At 34.6% G+C, this 22227-nt stretch overlaps 1 protein-coding gene across 5 annotated transcripts in view; it reads left to right on the top strand.

Annotated features, from left to right (window-relative positions):
• The window catches only part of LEMD3 (LEM domain containing 3), an 84559-nt gene that overhangs the window by 48034 nt on the left and 14298 nt on the right, over window positions 1-22227 (top strand). Inside the window, exons 6-14 of one of the 5 annotated variants that reach the window (XM_024736650.1) lie at window positions 4322-4401; window positions 4488-4633; window positions 5579-5680; window positions 5789-5891; window positions 6565-6743; window positions 12883-12964; window positions 15557-15662; window positions 19962-20062; window positions 20331-21850. In XM_024736650.1, the coding sequence (XP_024592418.1) occupies window positions 4322-4401; window positions 4488-4633; window positions 5579-5680; window positions 5789-5891; window positions 6565-6743; window positions 12883-12964; window positions 15557-15662; window positions 19962-20062; window positions 20331-20412 (981 nt within the window). In that variant the 3' untranslated portion in view covers window positions 20413-21850. Of the gene's footprint in view, window positions 1-4321; window positions 4402-4487; window positions 4634-5578; window positions 5681-5788; window positions 5892-6564; window positions 6744-12882; window positions 12965-15556; window positions 15663-15768; window positions 15848-16055; window positions 18258-19961; window positions 20063-20330; window positions 21851-22227 lie in introns of those variants that run through there. The other 4 variants (XM_024736651.1, XM_024736648.1, XM_024736649.1 and 1 more) reach the window with 4 other exon arrangements.

The following is a 22227-nucleotide window of genomic DNA, read 5'->3' as shown; positions in this document are numbered from 1 at the left end:
CCATGTAAATTATCCATTTGTGAACTATATCCAATAGATTTTTAATCTTTGCTTGACTTCTCCCTGTACCAGTATCATTTTCCCTCCTTACAAATGTTTTGTTACTTTATTTAATGAATGGAATCTTTTACATGAAACAGTATTATTTTTGTACTTTGTAATCCAAGTTCGAAGCATCTGATACAGGTTTTTAAATACGCATTTTTGGCTAGTTATTTTGAAAATAAGTAAATTTGTAATTGGGAATCATGGGTGTGTATGTATGTGTACACATATAGTGTATTAAAATAGATTTGTTAAAGATTTGGGAAAACATGCTTTGAATTTAGAAAGATTTCTATGAAGCAATCAGCAGTGTGTTAGCAGAAATATTGCCTATATGTAACTAGTAATAAGCAATTATGTTAATAGTAGGCCTGATTTTAAAATTAAAAACTTAGTTTCCGCCTGAGTTTTGTCACCAGTTATTAAAAAATGGACGTTTTATGATACAGGAATGCCTTACCTCGAGGGCTGGCAAACTGCAGCCTGTGAGCCATTTTTTGGTATGGCCTGCTAGCTGTTTTTTTACAACGTTTTTAAAGGTTGCTTAAAAAAAAAGTGACAGAGACCAGAAGTGTATACTGCTGCAAAGCTTAAAATATTTACTCTCTGGCCCTTTACAAAAAAGTTGGCCTACCCCTGCCTTACAGCTTTCCAGGTAGCTCCAAAAAGTGAACAGTAAAACACTTCAGACTCTTATAATCAGGTAGATGCTGTGTATGCTACAGTGTTAGCATGAGCTATTTAATTAGCATAAGCCAGAAAAAAATTCAACTTTTATGTCTATAAAAATTCCATTTTATGATACTATAGAACTCTAAGTACTATGTAGAATACTTGTGGAAGTGATAACTTATTTAAGAACTCAACACCCTTTCAATCTTTAATGAAGTTTTAAATAAATTATCATTTGTTTTTTGAAAATCTGTATTCATAAAGGAACATTCCATGGTTCTATTGTATTCCAGGTAGTCATTGGGTATCCAGAGGTATTAACATAGGAAAGGAAAACAGAAAATGGGAAAAATAACAACGGATGCCTTTTTCTATCCTTAGTATTTTATAACTAGAAGTGTTAAGCTCTTTGTTCTCCACATAACTTATTAAAGTAGGTGTCCTTGTTAATTTGAACCATTATGTACATTTTTAAGGATAATTAATGAAGGTAGTAATTTTGTTTATAAAGTTTTTAGCTTCCTAAAATTTTTATATTTAAATTATATAACTAGTAAACTTGGAAATTTCTTTGTTTTTACATTCTTTGACATATGTTTATAGTCTAGCCTTCTAAATTCTGTGTAATAATGCAAACATGTCATAATATTCTGCATACTGTATTAATACAAACTGAAGAGCATATATGTAAATACAGGTTAAATACAATGTATGTATTTCATTGATTTTTTAAAAAATATCCACATCTTTCAAGGGTGCTATCATGTCTTTGTCTTTGAAGGATGAAGTCTTTGAAAGAAACTAAATGAGTACAAAATCATTTTTAAAAACCAATACATTACAAAGAGGAATCAACGCAAGGTCTTCAGCTCCCATATTAATAACCCATATTAATATCACTTTATGGATTTTCAAAATCCTGTATAACTTGTGCTTTATCTAATCCTGATCCATGCAGTGTAACCAGAAGTATGTTCTGTTGGTGTTCCTTTATCAAAGCTTGAATCTGCTCTAATTTTAGAGTATGTGAATGTGCATTCTGTTTGATTTTTAGTTATATACAAACTGATTTCTAATTTTATAACAATTAAAACAGTAATTGCCTGAAATTGTTTTGTATAATCGCATAACATCTTAGGGCAATATTAAACAAAATTCACTTTTTCTTCGTTATTTTCTAGTTCTTACTCAAATGAGTATATATCTTTTATAGTTATAAATAAGTTGAATGTTGTATTTTACTTTTTAAAGCATATAGCTATTTAGCTGTCATCATGATCATTTCTAAATTCATAATATCCCACTGAAGTGATCTCACATATAAACCATTTCTCAATAATTAAATACTAACATTGGCTACAATTTTTTGATATTTATAAATATTGCCAAAATTATCACACTTAAAAAAATAACAGATAGCCTATAGTTATCTTCAGCATCTGAAAATCCTGGTAGTAGTTACACGTAAGTAATGATGCCTAGCAGTATTAGTTCTGCTTCATAAAATTGTTTACTATACTTTCAAATTTGATATATTAAAATAACTGCCAGTTTCATATTAGGAAGGAAACTGATCAAATGAGAACCTTGTAATTTCCAAAGCTGTTGAAGAATATGTTGTTAAAATTCAATAGCTATTACTTATAAACATTTTTAAGGGATTGTAAAAAGTGATTTCTTATTTCTACTTTTAGAAATTCATTTTTTGCACTTCCAAAAGTACATAAAGACATAATTTTTGAATAGAATGCAAGCTCCATGAGCACAGGGAATTTCAGCTTTTTGTTTAGTGCTACATCTCTAGATCCTAGAATAGTACCTGGCACATAGTGAGCCCTCAATAAATATTTTGAATGAAGCAATTTTCAAGGATGTTTATTTACAGTATTATTTGGTATACTGAAATTGGAAACACTTCATGTTCATTAATAAGGGGGTGATTAGTGTAAAATAACCACACAGTGGAATATTATCTTGATGGAAAAAATTGAGGTTGTTCCATGTGTACTGACATTGACATTCATGCCACCTCATTCTGTGAATAAAGCAAGTAGAAAAACAGTATGCATAATATAATACCACTTTTGTTTTTAATATTTTGATTTAAAAAATACATAATCCATTTATGCTCAGCAATTCTTAAACTTTTTGCACTCCTAAAATTACTGATGATTCTAAATGACATCTGTTTGTGGGCTAGATATGTATTTATTTAGATATACATTTGCCATGTTAAAGTTAAGACAACATTTAAAAATTTACTTATTCATTTAAAATAAGAATAATGAATTTATTACGTTAACATAAATACTGTATTTTTATGAAAATAACTATATTTTCCAAAATAAAAACATTTAGTGAGAAGTGGCATTGTTTTATATTTTTGCAAATCTCTTTAATGTCTATCATAATTAAAATAACCGACTTCTCATATCTGCTTCTTTATTTAATCCATCGTGATGCTGTTTTGGTTGAAGTACCTCAAGAAAATCTAGCCTCACACAGATACGTAGTCAAAACGGGGAAAAGTATTTTAATTCTCTATTCCGATAATTGTAGATATTCTTCAATACCAAAACTCTACAAGTAGTAGTTTCTTAAAGATTAGCGGCGGGCTTCCCTGGTGGCGCAGTGGTTGAGAGTCCGCCTGCCGATGCAGGGGACGCGGGTTCGTGCCCCAGTCCGGGAATATCCCACATGGCGCGGGGTGGCTTGCCCGTGACCCATTGCTTCCGAACCTGCGCGTCCGGAGCCTGTGCTCCGCAACGGGAGAGGCCACAGCAGTGAGAGGGCCCCATAGTGCCCAAAAAAAAAAAAAAAAAAAAGATTAGCGGCAATGTAGAATTTAAAGCTATGTCAGCGAACTTTTCGTACTCATACTTTTCATACTAAAGCCCTTTGGTCTGTTTTGCACTTAGAATAGATCTTTTACCCATGCAAGATTTTATAGCTGGTGATTGTTCATTTGGAAAATATTGGTTCACTGGTTATGCAGATCTTCCAAATGTTGACACATTTTATTATGCCATGCTCAAAAGTCACATTTGTTAATATCACAGCATAGTCTCATTGCAAAGGTTTTCAAGTATTGTGAAGTTGTTAGGCTCATAGTAATGGATGAGCATTTTTTGAAATTCTCCTTTTCACTTGAAAGCTTGAATTTTGTCATTGATAACACGATCAGTTGTTTTTCTGGAGTTGATGGGCTTAACTTCATTCACTTGTTGAGAAAACAGCTGTTAAACATCCAAGTCTGAATAATTGTCATTTGTTCATCTACAGATAGTGTTCCATTAAAAAAGGGGGGGGCTAATTTACTCTTAATCACAATGATACTTGAAAAGAAAATTGCTATTTTTTTAAATCTGTAAATAAAAAAATGAAAAGAAAACAAAGCAGAATGTTCAGTGGTTATCTTAGGGTGGTGGGGAAATGGTGACTTTTTTCTTCTTTCTCCTTTCATTTTTCTGTAATGAATAATATCTTTTTATTATGTTATATAGTTTAAAGTGTTATATAAAGTATGTTATTTATAGGACAACTTACACATAACAAGTGGATATGAATTATAAAGAATAGTTATTTTCTCTATTTTTCTTATTAGGATTTAGGTCCTGAATATGAAGATATATTTAACATCTCATTGCAGTGGATTTTTGAAAATGGAAAAGATGTTGGAATAAGGTAAAGGATTTGGTTTCCACTTTGTCCATTTTGTAGTCTAAGAAGTGATTTTGACTCTAAACTCTCCCTTAATTATTTTTAAATAGGTGTGTTGGTTATGGCCCTGAGGAAGAATTGACAAATATAGTTGATGTACAGTTTTTACAATCCACAAGACCACAGATGTCCTTCTGGTGTCGTTTTCGACGTGCTTTTATTACTGTCACCCACAGGTTATTGTTGTTATGCTTAGGTAAGTTGTGAGGATGAGAAAGCAGATACATTGTAATCTAGAATTTTTGTGTCTGTATTTCACCAAATGCCAGGATTGAGAATATACTTCTGTGATAGTTGTCATTATAAATCGCATCCAGAAGTCTTCAGTAAGGTATAAGAATATTGAGGGTTTCTATAATGTCCGTATCAATCTAAGGGCTTAGAAAACAGTGCTGTGAGGAGAGGTGGGAATCAAACTTTGTCATGTGAATGTCACAGAAAAAACAAATTTAGCGCATAGATAGAAATCTGCTTTAGGAAATAGAACAGGAAGATACAAAAATTAAGCTTATTTTTAAAATACTATATTAGAAATTAACTTAATTAAAATTATTTTTAATTTAAAAAATACCATTAAATGAATTAAAATTTTCATTCAGATTCCTAGATTTTATGTGACTATTTTGATTCATAACAGGAATTTAGGAGATACTCATATTTTTTTCTTTTTTCTGCCCAATTCCTGTAAAAATAATTCAGGTTACTTAAAGTTAGAGGTAGTTTGTTTACAGTCTCATAAGACTCACTTTTCTCATAGCTTAATGCTGAAAGAAAAAAGTTTGTGAAACATAGTTATGTTACTTTGTTTTCAAAAAAAATAATAGAATTTAAATGTTCAGTTGTCAGCATAATGAAGAAATGGTTTTTCTGGAGATTTTAAGTGACACTCTGGGAAATGTTTAATATTAAATTTTTCTATGTAATTTGATCATGTAGCTAATTCAGACCACTGTCTTGAAGGCTTATTCCATTATCCCATTATGGCAGTTAAAATAGTCACTGTAGAAACTGTCAAAATGGCTTTTTTTTGCTTTATTTTGTTAATACCACATTTAACAACTGACAAAATAACTTCAAGTTGCAGTGAATATTATTGAATGCCATTGACCACAGTTTTAAAAACAATATATAAATATTGCAGGTGTAGTGATGGTTTGCGTTGTTCTGCGTTACATGAAATATCGCTGGACAAAAGAGGAAGAAGAAACAAGGCAGATGTATGATATGGTGGTAAAGATTATAGGTATAGTATTTGTAAAAATCTAAACTACTTCTAGAATAGTCATTATGTGATAAACTACATGATGTCCAGTGATTGCTTCATTTGTAAATTTGTTTGATTTACTTTCAGATGTTTTACGAACTCATAATGAAGCTTGCCAGGAAAATAAAGATTTACAGCCTTACATGCCTATTCCCCATGTGCGAAATTCCTTAATACAGCCTCCCGACAGGTGTGTTCAACACATTATGAGTTGAAGTAAATCAGAATGTTGGTATCTTCTGCAGTCATGAAAATTACACTGAGAGTTGTGACCCTTCTCAGCTAGACCTGTTTTATTGTACAGGCTTTATTTTTGTACTTTAAACTCTTTTCTAAATTTTCATCTATTATCTTCCTGATTTTGAGTGGCATAATAGACAACTGGATTTCAAAATATACACTTCTGATTCTTTGTTGTCAGTCTCTACCTTATTTCCTTTAATTCTGTCTTGATAAGGAAACAGACAGAGAACAGGCAGAGATGTTTTATTAATAATGTTTTAAAATACTTCCTTTTGTTGTTAATAAAGCTTTTTAAATAAAAGAATTAAGCAATAACTTCTTGAAAATAAAAGATGATGTCACATTCTAAAGCAATATTCTTACCCTAGCAACACATCAGAATCACCAGTGGAGCTTTTGTGCAGGAGGCGGCGAGGGCGGGGGGAATACCAGTGCATTGTTCCAAATATAGTCAATCTGAGGTGAGGTTCAGTCATCTAAATCTTTTTGGAAAAAACTCCTCCATATGCAGTGATAAGAACAGCCCGCATTAAGAGTAACCACTACCTTCAATGACTAATATTTGAAAAAGATGACAAGCCAAGATGATAGTAAAGTTGTCATTTTCCTTCAAATGATAGGAGAAAAATGAAGAAAGTCTGGGATAGAGCTGTTGACTTCCTTGCTGCTAATGAGTCTAGAGTTCGCACGGAAACACGAAGAATAGGTGGTGCAGATTTTCTAGTTTGGCGGTGGATCCAGCCTTCTGCATCCTGTGACAAAATATTAGTAATACCTTCTAAAGTGTGGCAAGGTCAAGGTATGTATTTTTAAACAACAAAAAAATATAAATGTAATTTTTTCAAATGCAAAAGCCTTACGTGTTTACAGTAAAATAGTATAACTGAAAGATGTATGAAGGCAGAGCTCCCTTCCAGTTCCATCCCATAGAAGGAATCAGTGTTAGCTTTTTACATGTCCTCCCACTTTTCTCCTTGCTAATATAAACAACATGGTTTGTCTTCACTGTAATAAAATTCTAGAGACATTACTTTGATTTTTTTCCCTCTTTCACTTACCAAAGCAACTTAGTATATTAAAGATCTAACTGCATTCTTTTTCCCTGATTTTTTATGCAAATAAGACACGTAATTTGTTTTGTATTTAAAACATGTGTAAGTGGAATTATAACTTTTAACTGCTCTTTTTTCAATTTTTGCTTGCCTTTCTCTTTTTCATTAAGAGTCTTCCACCTGCATATCCCATGCCAAGTAGCTTTTGTGGGTATCATTCCATATTTTTCTTAATGCTTGCATAGTTGCAAAAACAGGTATTTGTAAGTTTATAAGAGGGTTTGGTGTTTGGTTGCCTTACGTATCCAAAGTGATAACTGTTACCTCATTTGAATTTTTTGTATCTTAATGGTTATTTGCAAAAAGAAATCTCGTGGCTAGTTTAATTTGTATTTCAGAACTAGTAATGAGTTGAGTTTCTTTTAACCTTGTTGGATAAAAAGCATATTTATCAATGCTTGCTAAACATAGACTATATGGGAAAGGTAGGTTAATTGTTTTGAAATTGAAATAAAATAAAATCCAATCTCTTCCTGATTTTCTATAATTGATTTTCACTTTCAAAGAGCTTGAATAATGGTTTATATAATCGTGGCATAAAAATAAAGTTTTTATGTTTCCAAAATGACACTAAACCATAAACTATTTGCTTTAGGGTACATGCAGAATGGTCCTGTGAAACCATAGGCTGTCAGTCAGATCTGATTACCTTAGTGCCTTATAATGATGCATGTGGAGTCTCAGCCTAATTTCATCATAGAGCTAACAGTTGGTGCTCATGTATGCATCTGAAGTTCTAGGCCATTGTTTTTGTTCATATGAATTTTTTTTATCATTATAGTTGTCTTATTTTAAAATAAGGTATTTAAAATAAGTGAGATTTTCAAGATGAATCCAAAGGCAATTTTCAACTAGATAATCCATGTTGTTCTTAAAGATTAGTAGTGGTATGATTTATTTAAGTGTGTTAAATTGGACACTTTATAATCTCTAGGATTTAAAACCTCAGACTATTATTTTCACTTTATCATTATCTTTAGCTAGGAAAAGACTGTGCAAAAATGATAAAATACAACTTAAGGTCAGTTATAGTAGTAGTTAAAACTCAACCTGAATTAATACAATATTTTTTAAATCTCCAGCTACTTTTTTTCAATATATTTTTTAGAAGTTTTATAGTTTTATTTTTTTAATTATTTATTCATTCATTTATTTTTGGCTGTGTTGGGTCTTTGTTGCTGCGTGCGGGCTTTCTCTAGTTGTGTCAAGCGGGGGCTACTCTTCGTTGTGGTGCACGGGCTTCTCATTGCAGTGGCTTCTCTTGTTGCGGAGCACAGGCTCTAGATGTGCGGGTTTCAGTAGTTGTAGCACGCAGGCTCAATAGTTGTGGCTCACGGGCTCTAGATAGCAGGCCCAGTAGCTGTGGTGCATGGGCTTAGTTGCTCCGTGGCATGTGAGATCTTCCCGGATCAGGGCTCGAATCCATGTCCCCTGCATTGGCAGGCGGATTCTCAACCACTGCGCCACCAGGGAAGCCCTCCAGCTACTTTTTACGTATTAAGTGTTTTATCCAAGTTTCAGTGTATTAAATGTTTGGAAACTATATGCCAAGTACTGAGCTACCTTAATTTGCATATTTCTAAATGGGCCATGTAAAGAATTGTAAATTTAATCTCTCTTTTCTTGACAGTCTTTGATAAACAGTTACAGTGATTAGGGCCCTGTTCCTGGACCTAGAAAGGAATTGAGAGTAAAGTAAGACACCTGCTACTTAGCAACTAGAAAAAAAGGTGTAATGGCCGAGATAATTTTAGCCTGAAGGCAGAAAATCCTGACATAGAACACTTGGTAACTATTTACTTGAAGTATACCAATTCAATTTTTGGATGGTTGTAATGATAAAATGGAAGTCTTTAGATTTATAGCAAGAAAGACTTGAGCTCTTTTAAGAATTTCATCATAAGAAGAATTGTTACAAAAAGCTGATAATGAGAAGTTGTTGGAATTTTCTTAATGATAGTTATACATCTTTTTGCCTCATTTAAGAACGTATAGCTCTAATACAGAGAGAATTTAGTGTTAATATTACTTACATTTTTATGCTATTAAATATATAGTCTATTTAAATGTAACTAAATGACTCTGACCTAGCTTTTTAAAATGATTAATACATAAAATAAGTTTTGCTTTCATTTGAATATATCTGAGCACAAATGTTGTACTGTATAAAAATGGGCGTATACTAGAGGGTTCTGATGGTTTTTTATGTGAACAGATAGTTTAACTTACTAACAAGCTTAATGTTTCTCCCCTTATAAATGCAGTGGTTTAAAAGGTACATGTCTGGGGAGTTCCTGGTAGCCTAGTGGTTAGGATTCCGAGCTTTCACTCCCTGGTCAGGGAACTGAGATCCCATAGCCGTGCAGCATGGCCAAATAAATAAATGGTACATATCTGGAGGGTTGGTAATTACAGTGGTCTTTTGAGTTCACTACCACTACAAGCTGTTGTCATTTAATGATACTTTTCCCAAGTAACTGTTAAATAATCAGCCTTATTGAATTTTTAGTTCAATTTCTAAAAAGTAGTTAAATATAAATTCAGTGATAACATTAGTATCTCTAAAGGTATTTTATTTAATGAATTAATTTATTTTTATTTAAAAATTTTTCAATTTAATTTTATTTTTGGCTGCGTTGGGTCTTCGTTGCTGTGCACGGGCTTTCTCTAGTTGTGGCGAGCGGGGGACTACTCCTTGTTGCGGTGCGCAGGCTTCTCATTGTGGTGGCTTCTCTTGCTGTGGAGCACAGGCTTTAGGTGTGCAGGCTTTAGTAGTTGTGGCACACGGGCTCAGTAGTTGTGGCTCGTGGGTTCTAGAGCGCAGGCTCAGTAGTTGTGGCGCACGGGCTTAGTTGCTCCGCGGCATGTGGGATCTTCCCGGATCAGGGCTCTAACCCGTGTCCCCTGCACTGGCAGGTGGATTCTTAACCAGTGTGCCACCAGGGAAGTCCCTAAAGTTATTTTAAAGTACCAGTTTGCTGGGGAGCCAGAGAATTATTTATGCTTCTGACAAATGTAGTGTTTGGTATAAACAACATTCATTTGAAGGACCCAAAGGTAGTTCCTGAGGTACTTGAAATGTATCATTCAATAACTACTGTATCTTTACATGGCCATGGTAATTAGGGTTTAGTTAGGGAGATAAAGCTTGTATCTTAAAAATCAATTTGATCTTTTGGACTACTTTCTGACTAGAGTTGGCCAGGGATAGTTTCTCCCAGGTCTGTTATTTTGTGGAAACTTGGGTCTCGGCTAGGATAAGGTGGTATGAATGCTTCTGTTTTCTCTGGTGCATCCCCTGCTGGCCCAGGCCGTTATTGGAATTTCAAGGAAGTCAGACTGTTTGCAGCTAAAAGGTCATCTAAGAACAGAATCTGTACACTGGTAGAGAAGTTCAGAAGGTACTAGATGTTCACAAACCTTCTTGATCTGAGATTTGGCAAAGATTTTTCATGTCTAGTGACCCTTCCTCCACCCCATATCAGGCACTGTTCAGACATTTATACTCCAGATGTTTCTTATCACTGACAGTTCTGAAATCTTTAATTGATACGCTCTGGTCTTTATCATAAACTCATCCTTTCAACTTTCCTGCTTTACGTATTTGGGAACTCCAGAATCTGATTCTTCAATGCACCTACTTTCTCCAGTTCTTCAGCATTTCTCCTATCTTTACTTCTTTTCCTGTGCATCTTAGTTTTCATGATCCATCTTTTCAATCACTCTCTTGCTAGTACCCTTATATCATCACTTGTCCTTCATCTTACCCTGGTATATTCCAACCAAGGATGAAACTGTTTATCTGTGCCTGTCTATATGCAAATGGATGAGATTAGCAGGAGAAATTCACGCAGCTTGTTAGACTGGTACCTTTATAACTAATCAACCTCAATTAGGTCTTCAGTACTACCTGCCTTTCTTATTCTTACCATTTTTTACTAGTCACTTCACTTACCTACTCTACTCAATAACAATTTTATATTTCTTCCCCTCTTTTCAAACCTTTTGCCCTTCTTCTCTGTCTTCTAATTCTCAGTTGATGACTCAAATAGAAACAGTCAGATTGTACCTGCCTCAAATTTCCACCACCAAATTCATAGAATTACCAAAATCTACACTCATCCTCACCTCCTCTTGCAATTGAGGAGCTGTCTCACTTAACAAAGATGCGAGCCCTTCTCTTCAGAGGATCCCTCTGGATCCCATTCCCTCTGGTCTTCTCAAGTGTCTTCCCTTACTGTGTTTTAAATCCCTGCCTCTCTTGGATCTTTTCATCAGCACTTAAACATACTATAGTCTCATCTTTAAAACACACTGGTGCACTATACATTGTCCTATAGCTGTCTACCTATTTATAGCCAAATAGCATTAAACAATTTACTCACTGTCTTTACTTTTCCACCTCCCATTTATTCTTCAGCTGACTCCAGTCTGTTTTCCATCCCCATCATTTCAAGGAAATAGCTCTCAGATGTCAATATTGCTAAAGTCAGCGGACATTTTTCTTTCCTGTCCTTATTTTACTGAACAGTATTAACAATTGAGCCTGCCTTGGAAATTTCTTGTTTTGGCTTTGTGGTTGCCACTTTCTTCTGGTTTTCATCCTACCTCTTACCCTTTCTTAAATCTTCTTTTCTAGATTTTCCTGGACCTCTAGGTGTTGGGGTTTTTCCAGGCCATCTTTCATCATTCTCCCTGTCTTCCCAGATGATCTTATGCTGCAACTTCATTTTTTATATATATGTTGATAACTTTCAAATTTATGTCTCGCACTAAGTCTTCTGTTCTTGTTTTCAGATTTTTATACCCAGCTGTATACTTGTCTTCTTTACTAAGAAGCACTGGAAATTCAACATGTGCATGAACCTAATGTCTTCTCTCTCCAAACTGACCTTTCCTCCAGTGTTCGGGTCTAATTAATGATACCTGCCCCTCCTCAGCTGGTTCTGTCATAAACCTGGGAGTCATCCTTAATTTCTCCCTTAGCCCCCACATGTGCAGTCTTTAAACAAGTCATGTCAGATCTATTCCATAATATGTCCTGATTCTGTCCAGTTATTTCCATCTGCATTGCTGGCCTGTCTTATCCACATTACTATCATCTCCCTCTTAGACAACTATAACCTCCTAACTGGTGTCCTTGCATTCACTTTTGCTTCCGTCTAATTGATTCTCCACATAACACTCTATTTAAAAATTTTATAATTTTAAGAGATCTTATCATACTATTCCTCTCCTTAAAACATTTGAGTGGCTTCCCATCGCTTTTATGGTAATGTCTAAGTGCTTTAATGTGGCCTACATGGTCCTCCATAATCCAACATCCCCTTCTTTAGGTTTATCTTTCTATTGTCCCCACTCTAGTCCCAGTGACTATCTTTTAGTTACTCGAATATACCAAGTTCCTTCTTGCCTTGGGCTTTGTACAAGCTGTCACCTTTGCTTGAGATGTCCTTTACACCTCTCTTTACTCTGCCTATTTATATTGTATTTATTCTTTAGGTCCCAGCATAAATTATACTTTATCCTTGAAGTGTTACCTGATATTCACAGATTAGCTTCAGTTACACTGAGAGCTTTCTGTACTCTTCTTTCTTAGGATTTACCACAATTATGATTTCTTGCGTGACACTGTTTTTCATCTGTCTCCCCCACTAAACTAAAGTCTTTGAGAACAATGACTGTGTCTGTCTTATTCACCTTGATCCAGGGGTCTGGCTCATAATAAAAGTACGCAGTGAATATTTTTTGAATAAACTGAATGGCTGAATACTTTTCAACAAAATGGAACAATGGAAAATAGTAAAACTCATTTGTTTTTTATAGCATTTCATTTAGATAGAAGAAATTCACCACCAAATAGTTTGACGCCATGTCTAAAGATTCGAAATATGTTTGATCCAGTTATGTAAGTATTATGACGAAAGGTACATGTAATTTTTATTTGGAATATTTGGCTGAAAAATGCATGATACTCTTATAATGCTGTCTGTAATAGAAAAATCTTCTACTTCTGAATCTCTAACTACCGAAATGTTCTGTTTTTCTCATTTCTTCTTTTTTGTTAAATTTCAAGCAAAGGTTTCACCAAAAGACACAGATGTATAATGATTTGTAAAACTTTTATAAATCTGCATTCACTGAGAATCCCCACAGCAGATAAATGCTTGAGTCAAATTAATGACAGATATGATGACAGACAACAGTACCCTTTATTAGATGTATAAGTCGTGTCTGCCACCATTCTTTGCCTCAGTAGGCAATATAGATAGAAATATCTGCTATTTAAAAATTTCCAAATCCTACTCGTAAAAAGTTTTCTACAAAAATGTACATACCTTCCCCTCTACAAGACTTGTCCATTTACTGTTTGAGAAACTTTTCTGTCTATGTAATTACAACAACACGTGCATCCAGAAAATAGCACAGTCAAAAGTTATTGCCTTAGAATCCATAATACTTCACATATAAGCTGTAATAATCTTTACAACTTGCTTCCTAGAGGTGACTACTTATCTGTCCAATGATAGGACAAGTCAAATTCTGTTTTTTAAAAAAAGCTGACAGTAGAAATTGTATTACATATAAAATACCCATAAGTACCATCTGATAGCTCATTTATTTCAAGAAATAGTTGATATGGTAAGATTCCAAATGAGTGACAGCAAAATTGTAAATGCAACAAAGCACTGTCAGTACACATACACACACACACACACGCACACGCACACATGCACGCATTCCCTCCATTTTGCAGAGGTAGAAACAATTAACGGTGTGGTGATCCCTCTATTTGGAATCTTCCCTTAGGGTTTAGGAAGTCTCTGCCAGTCCAGTATTTTATTACCTGAGATGAAGATTTACAATTTGAAGTGTAACAGCCTTTTCCTTGGACCCACCATCTATATCTCACAAGAAAAACAAATGTGCGTTACTGTAGCGGGAACTCTTTTGTAATAGTAAGGTGATTTATGTCACCTTACTTAGGTGACTTAGGTACAAGGTGACTTAGGTACAAAATGTTTGTCCTATATTCACGCTTCTATTATTTTGGACAAAAAGAAGCTCAGAATATACTAAGAATTTTCCTTAAGTTTAGGAATTTGAAAATGTCATTAAAAAATAATACTTTACTTTTACAAGTTTACTGTAACTCATTAAAGTACTTATTAACATTTGTCTAGATAGAAAAGAGAAATGACTTTAAGTACGTAGGATTTTAAACGTAAAAATGATAGCACATTTATTCTGCTATAGTAGAGATCCTTCAGTGCCTCAGCATGTGCGTTCTTAGACTGGAAAGTGAGAGCAGGGCTGGGACTTCTGAATGCTAATTATTTTTTAATCTACCTACTGTTAGTAACAAGCATTTATATACTGTTAATTTTAACTATATGGTTTTTAAACTATCCCCATTTTAGTTGGGTATATATATTGTAAAAAACAGAAGACTTCTTCTGAGTAGGAATATAGCTGTTAATTTTTTTTCTTTTTTCCCCCAGCTGTATTGAGGTATGATTGAAAAGTAAAAGTTTTATATATTTAGGTCATACAACAGACCTTTTGTGTTTTTTTTTTTTTTTGCTCATTCTTTAAAAAAATTTATTGAAGTATAGTTGATTTACAATACCATGTTAGTTTCAGGTATACAGCACTGTGATCCAGTTATACATATATATGTGTGTGTGTATATATATATTCCTTTTCATATTGTTTTCCCTTATAGGTCATTACAAAATATTGAGTGTAGTTCCCTGTGCTATGCAGTAGATCCTTGTTGTTTATCTATTTTACATCTATTTTATGTTTATTTTATGTATACATTATATATATAAAATAATGTGTATAAGTATATAGTGTATATATTGTGTAAATTATGTGTAAATTAATCCCCAAATCCTAATTTATCCCTCCCCCCTTTTCCCCTTTGGTAACCATAACTGTTTTCTTTGTCTGTGAGTCTCTTTCTGTTTGTAAATAAGTTCATTTGTATCATTTTTTTAGATTCCACATATAAGCAATATGATATGATATTTGTCTTTCTCTGTTTGGTTTACTTCACTTAGTATGATAATCTCTAGGTCCATCCATGTTGCTGCAAATGGCATTATTTCATTCTTTTTTATGGCTGAGTAATATTCCATTTATGTATCTATACAACATCTTTATCCATTCATCTGTCGATGGACATTTAGGTTGCTTCCATGTCTTGGCTATTAATAGTGCTGCTATGAATATTGGATGAATATTGGGGTGCATGTATCTTTTTGAATTATGGTTTTCTCCTGATATATGCCCAGGAATGGGATTGCAGGTTTATGTGGTAACTCTATTTTTAGTTTTTAAGGAACCTCCATACTGTTCTCTATAGTGACTGTACCAATTTACATCCTCACCAACAGTGTAGGAGAGTTCCTTTTCCTCCACACCCTCTTCAGAATTTATTATTTGTAGACTTTTTGATGATGGCTGTTGATTTTTGTTTTCGTTAATTTTTTAGGGAAATAGGGGATCAGTGGCATTTGGCAATTCAAGAAGCAATTTTAGAAAAATGCAGTGATAATGATGGCATTGTTCACATTGCAGTAGACAAAAATTCACGTGAGGTAAAGTAACTTTTACTATTGAATTCTACATTTTGGATTTGTTGCTACTAAACTAAGACTATTTATTTTCTTTCTTCCCTTTTTATTTTTTTAAAAAATATCACAGGGTTGTGTATATGTTAAATGTCTGTCTCCAGAATATGCTGGGAAAGCTTTTAAGGCATTGCATGGCTCTTGGTTTGATGGTAAGAAATTTGAGTATGACAAACATTTTGAAAAGATAAATTATGGTTTACTGTTAAACTATACCAGATTTTAAATTAAAGAATCTTAGGTTAGCATTTTTAGAGTAATAATTTTAGATTATTTTATGTTCATATATCTTTTACCACAGTTTGTTTTCTATTAAGCACATTCATACAGATCTAAAATATTATTTTTATCTTGCAACAGGGAAATTGGTTACAGTAAAATATTTACGACTAGATAGATATCACCATCGCTTTCCCCAAGCTCTTACTTGCAACACTCCCTTGAAGCCATCAAATAAACATATGAACTCTATGTCTCATCTTCGTCTTCGGACTGGCCTAGCCAATTCTCAAGGAGGTTCCTGAAAAGACTTTCTTCCACTCCTAGGACTGTTCTTTACAATAGGAAAATTCCTGTTTGGCTTCGTCTCCCTTTTTAAATGCTTTTTGTATGTAATATTTTTATTGAGTACAGATCTGTTTGAACGTTCCAGAAATCTTAAGGTTCCAAAGGGACTTAGCAGTGAAGCAGCAATGCTGAGTAGATAGAATAATTGTTTCATTCAGTTTTTGGAGCTCAGTTAAGCCAATGCACTTAAAGTTTTGCATGAGGAACATTGACCTTATTAAGCATTTTCAGATGTGGTGGTTGTTAATTTTGCACCAAGAAGTGTTTGGATAACCACACAAAAGCATGGTGAAAAGGCTTCTTGTATTTCCGTAATTTCCTGTAAACTAATGTTGTGAATTTTTGTATACAGTCACCTACATAGTTCCTTACAGGCTAATGTGGTAAAACTGTTAATTTCCCAATTTAATCTTAGGTTTCTATTGCTTGTAAGAGATTCATTTGCTATAGCTGGAATATGGGAAAATCAATCTGGGTTTAGTGGTTACATATAAGTATAAGTGGATGTACATGTACTTAAACTGGCTTTTGTATATATGTATAAATGCTGGTGATGGCGAAAGTAGTCTTGTTTTGTGAGGATATCTGCATTAAAGCAGTAAAATAAGCTTCCTATTTTATTCATAATCTAATGTATATATATATGTATGTGTATATATGTGTGTATGTATATATATATGTATGTGTATATGTGTATATATACACACACATATATACATATGGCTGTACTATCATATAGATCAAACAGCCAAACACCTGGAAGTATTAGATAAAAGTTTAAAATATCTTTTATAGGTTTTATATAAAAATGTCTGAGTATGATATTGTGTGAAAGTTCCGATACCAGTTGTAAGGGATTCAAATTTATGTGAGCAATAAAAAAGCAATTGGCAGCCATTGGAAAAGTATTTTGTGAAAAGCTGTATTTATTATAAATACTAGGGCTATGACATAGTACCATTGGGATTAAGTCATTTTCCCAATCTATTTATAATTTAATGAGATGTTAGCTTCCCTGTTGTATGTCAAGTTTAAAGCGGGGCACATTGTTGCAGCAAAATGTGTATTTGAGAAATTATATTTGCAATTTTGGGTCACGAAAGTTTGCAGTATAGTAAATGCAGGAGTGATGGTTGCTTTGTGCCTCAGTATTTACTTTGTTCCAGTGAAGTTACCTTATTACTGTTTATGATTTCAGATTAAAATAGTTACAGAGCAAAGTTTACTTGTAATGTAACAATTGGCTTTTTAAAAATAACCTGTTGATATGTCATTGTCAGTCCAAATGAATATGTGAAACAGCTGGAATTGTACCAATTTTGATTTTGTTTAAAGCTCAGTTTTTTTTTTTTTTTAATTGTATATGTGTTGGGTTTGCAGCATGAACTTGCACAGTTAATGCACGTTTTCTGGTTAAGTAAACATGATGCACACTGTTCTGTAACAGAAAACCCTATTGTGCCTTACCTATGTGCTTTTGTGGGCACCATGTTTATGAAGAATAAAAAATGATTTGTTATCTGAAGAGAATAAATTTTAAATTCTCAGTTTATGTCTCAGATGCTAAAGTGTGAAAAAATATATATAATATATAAAATAACTAATCTTTCTGTATTTTATGTGCATCACAGTGATTTATCTGTGCTTAGTGACCCCATCTTGTGACCTGTTATAAGAGTGAATGTAAAAAATAGTTGTGGCATTTTAAGAGGTCGCCTTTTGATGCAGATGCATCTTTTTCTTGCTTCTAAAACATATTCCATGTAAACATTGTACATTTATTATTGTAATATATACTTTTATGCAGCTTATTTTACCTGAAACTATTAAGCCGACCAAGATCCCTCCCTGCAAGACAGATGGGAATGTGTATAATAACTAGATATTTGAGAAGTTCTGAAGTTTGATGTAATCTGTTACTTGTCCTGTTTAAAAAAAGGAAAAAATTCTAATTAAAAATTTATTAGGTTTTTTTTTTAAATGCGTCTTGGCTTTAAAAAAATTTTTTAAGTGCCCTGTGTCTTTATTTTATTTTATTTTTTTTACCAGTGAAAATAGATGCCTTTATTTTTTATCTTTTTTGGTATCTGTAAATATATGTATGATTATAAAAATGGATGAAGACCCTGAAGTTAATTTTAACCATCCATTTCTCAGCATCTTTTCTTTATGAAAATGTCTTTGTCTAACTTTCAAGTGTTTGGCTTAAAGTGGGGCAAGGATGTAAATCAGATGTATCACTAAAGCACTACTTAGTTTAGCTAGACTTTTTTTTTTTTGGCTGCATTGGGTCTTTGTTGCCGCACGTAGGCCTTTTCTAGTTGTGGCAAGCGGGGGCTACTCTTTGTAGCGGTGCACGGGCTTCTCATTGCAGTGGCTTCTCTTGTTGCAGAGCATGGGCTCTAGGCAGGTGGGCTTCAGTAATTGCAGCACATGGGCCCTAGAGTGTGCATGCTTCAGTAGTTGTGGCGCATGGGCTTTGTTGCTCCATGGCATGTGGGATCTTTCCGGGCCAGGGATTGAACCTATGTCCCCTGCATTGGCAGGTGGCTTCTTAACCACTGTGCCACCAGGGAAATCCCAGCTAGACATTTTTTCATAGCAAGACTTTCTCAAAGGAAGCCATTCTTTTACACATTCTAGCTCAAACTCCTTATCATAAAAGAATAGTTTATGGGCTACCTACTTTGAGTAGCATTGGTTTCGATTTTTCGATGGTTTAATCAACTAAAAAGAAGACTTGACTTAGTTGGTAGACTTTTATTGGTTGCTAACAAATGTCAGACACTGTTACACATTAGGGATGCAAAGATGAAAAAGACATGGCACAGTCTTCAAGATGGTCACAATTTAGAGAACCTAGGGCAGCTAAGTTAAAAGATAGTGTGGAAAATATAGTGAGAGAAGAAAGCAGAATAAATTCTGGGAGATTAGGGTTTCCCTGATGGCGCAGTGGTTAAGAATCTGCCTGCTAATGCAGAAGACATGGGTTCAAGCCCTGGTCCAGGAAGATCCCACATGCCGCGGAGCAACTAAGCCCATGCGCCACAACTCCTGAGCCTGCGCTCTAGAGCCCATGTGCCACAACTGCTGAGGCATGCGTGCCTAGAGCCCTGCTCCGCAACAAGAGAAGCCACCACAATGAGAAGCCCGCGCACTGCAACAAAGAGTAGTCCTCACTCGCTGCAATTAGAGAAAGCCCGCGGGCAGCAACGAAGACCCAAAAATAAATAAATTAATTAAAAAAGAATTCTGGGAGATTAGAGAGGTTGCTTATGCATCTTAATAGATTGAGAAGACATCAGGGCAGATGAGGTAAAATTTATCAGCCACTTCTTAATTAGTATAGGTACAATGGTAAGTCTCTTTTCCTGTGAGCTCTCAGGGAAGCGTCTGTTCTTGTGATGAGCTCATAAAAATTAATGTGTTGAAACCTGAGTTATTATAAAATCCATTTTCATGCTCATTGGTCGGTAGAAACCTGAATATCTTGTGAATTTAGAAGCCTGATATTGCACTTTGTTATATTTTCCTTGTGTGGATGACAAGTTGTGATTTCCAAGTGAACAGTGTCTTGATATATCATGTGCCCAGAACATTTCCTTTAGTAAGATTGACCTTGCAATTCTCATTCCCTGCTCCTAGTGACATTACATTACTGCAGGTCATCTACATGGCTTCTTTGCCCTTTTTTCCTAGACTTATCTCGGCAAGTCACTTCTTCCAGATGACTCAACAAAAGATGCTAAATCAAGCAGAATTTTGGCAGCCACTCTTTTGGAAAGGATGCTCAAGAACAGGTACTTAACTGAAAATTAGAAACCAGAAGTTGTGCTTTAAAGAAACTGAATGTCCATAATGCTCATTCTACTGGTCTAGTGAGCATAACTAGCTACTGCCTTTAAGCCCCACTGGAGAAACTTTATGACTAGGAATACATCCTGATGGTAGATTTCTGTACCCAAGAACCTCTACCAGGGGCAGCAGGATAGACTCATTTTGTTGATTCTTGGACTTTAATGCCAGTAGAACCTGAGTACTTAGATTTACCGTTTCTTCCATGGGTAGACGTTGGAGACCTGCACATGCTCCTTTAAAATTGGAAAGAAGTCTGTCTGGGCATAGAGAGCACATGAAAAAAGATCGATGAGAAACAACCTAGTGCATGTATAAACTACAAGCAATTTCTTATGGTTGAATTACTCAGTACAAGACAATAAATAGAGAAAGGAAAGGTAGGTAATGATCAGTTCATGGAAAGCTTTGTAGGTCACATTCTGAAGTTTGGATGTGGGTTGTTAAAGGGAGATCAGATGAGGATTTGTTGGGATGAAAAATGGAGAAAGGATTTGAAAAATAGAGGTAAAATGGGAAGGACTTGATTAATTGGATATTGATAGAGAAATTGATGTCCAGTTTTCTAATGTAAGAACTCTAACCATCCCAACATTTGGAGAATAGGTGATAAGTAACAAATTGGATGGGAAAAATGATAAACTGAATTTTTGGATACTTTGAGATTGGGATGGAATATTCATCCATCCCAGTATTCAGGTGAATGTTTCTAGTAGGTGATTGGATTTCCAGTTCTGAGGTATTTTGAGAAAAATCTGAGCTGGAGATACAATTTGGGAGTTAAAACCACAGAGGTGAATCAGATGACCCAGAGAGAGAGAGTCCATATAGAGACAGAAATTTAGTTTAATCCTAATTCTGCCATATTTAGCTATGTGGGCCTTAGGTGGAGGGTTGGGTTGGGGTGAAATATTAAGAAAATTTCAAAACAAATTAAGAAGGTAGAATTTGAAAAGGTCTTTGAATGGGGTGAAGTTGAAGTAGAAATTTAGTATGACTATCACATTTCTGGCTTGGGCAACTGGTTAGATGGTGGTGACATTCCCTAAATTATGGATGGGCGGTTGGCGGGAGCCAGATGCTAGTCAGAGTGCTAGATAAGACTTCCCAGAATTGCAAATGTTAGGCAAAATAATCCTTCTGACTTATTTTTCTGTTGTAGGACATTGTTGGAGGATGAGTGATAGGGGACAGTCTTTGAGAATCTCTCTCCAAAAAAACAGAACTGTTAACTTACATAATGTTCTAGCATTGTCTATGATTCTCTGGTATTCATTAGAAATTTTCCTGATTTGTAGAAAATGAGATGTTGTGTAGATCTGTAAACCTGTGACTGTCAAAAGAAGGAATAAATACAAAAGTTGGTTGTTAATTAGGACTGTTTATAAACGGTTTGCCATGCACCCAAAGCTAGGAACTTGGTTGATGTGTGTTATACATTTATAAAGCCTTTGTAAACTAGTCAAGTCTTATAGGCCTGGAAACCATTTTTTTTTCTTGGCGACTTCATTTCTCCTTTGATTTATTGAGTGAATTAAAAAATTTAACTCCAGAGGGCAGTTTTATTTTTATAGTTCCAAATGCTACAATACTTTGTTTTACTTAAAAAAAATTTATGTGGACATTTTGAGATTTCAGTGGCACTTTAAATCCTACTGAGTAATAGCCAAAACTCAAGGTGGTCTTTAAGGCTTGCCTTTGTCCAGACCAGTGCTGTCCAATACTTAATATAATGTCAGGCATGTGTAATTTTATTTATTTATATTTATTTATTTATAATAAATTTATTTATTTAGTTTTGGCTGCGTTGGGTCTTCGTTGTGGTGCGCCGGCTTCTCATTGTGGTGGCTTCTCTTATTGCGGAGCACGGGCTCTAGGTGCCCAGGCTTCAGTAGTTGTGGCACGCGGGCTCAGTAGTTACGGCGCATGGGCTTAGTTGGTCCGTGGCATGTGGGATCTTCCTGGACCAGGGCTTGGACCCATGTCCCCTGCATTGGCAGGCGGATTCTTAACCATTGCACCACCAGGGAAGTCCAGGCATGTATAATTTTAAAATTTCTGATGGCCACATTAAAAAAAGTAAAAAACAGGTGAGATTAGCCTTAATACA

The sequence above is a fragment of the Neophocaena asiaeorientalis genome, unplaced genomic scaffold (genome assembly GCF_003031525.2).
Source record: "Neophocaena asiaeorientalis asiaeorientalis breed wild unplaced genomic scaffold, Neophocaena_asiaeorientalis_V1.1 scaffold134, whole genome shotgun sequence".
Lineage (NCBI taxonomy): Eukaryota > Metazoa > Chordata > Mammalia > Artiodactyla > Phocoenidae > Neophocaena > Neophocaena asiaeorientalis.
This window is presented reverse-complemented; position numbering and strand designations above follow the sequence as displayed.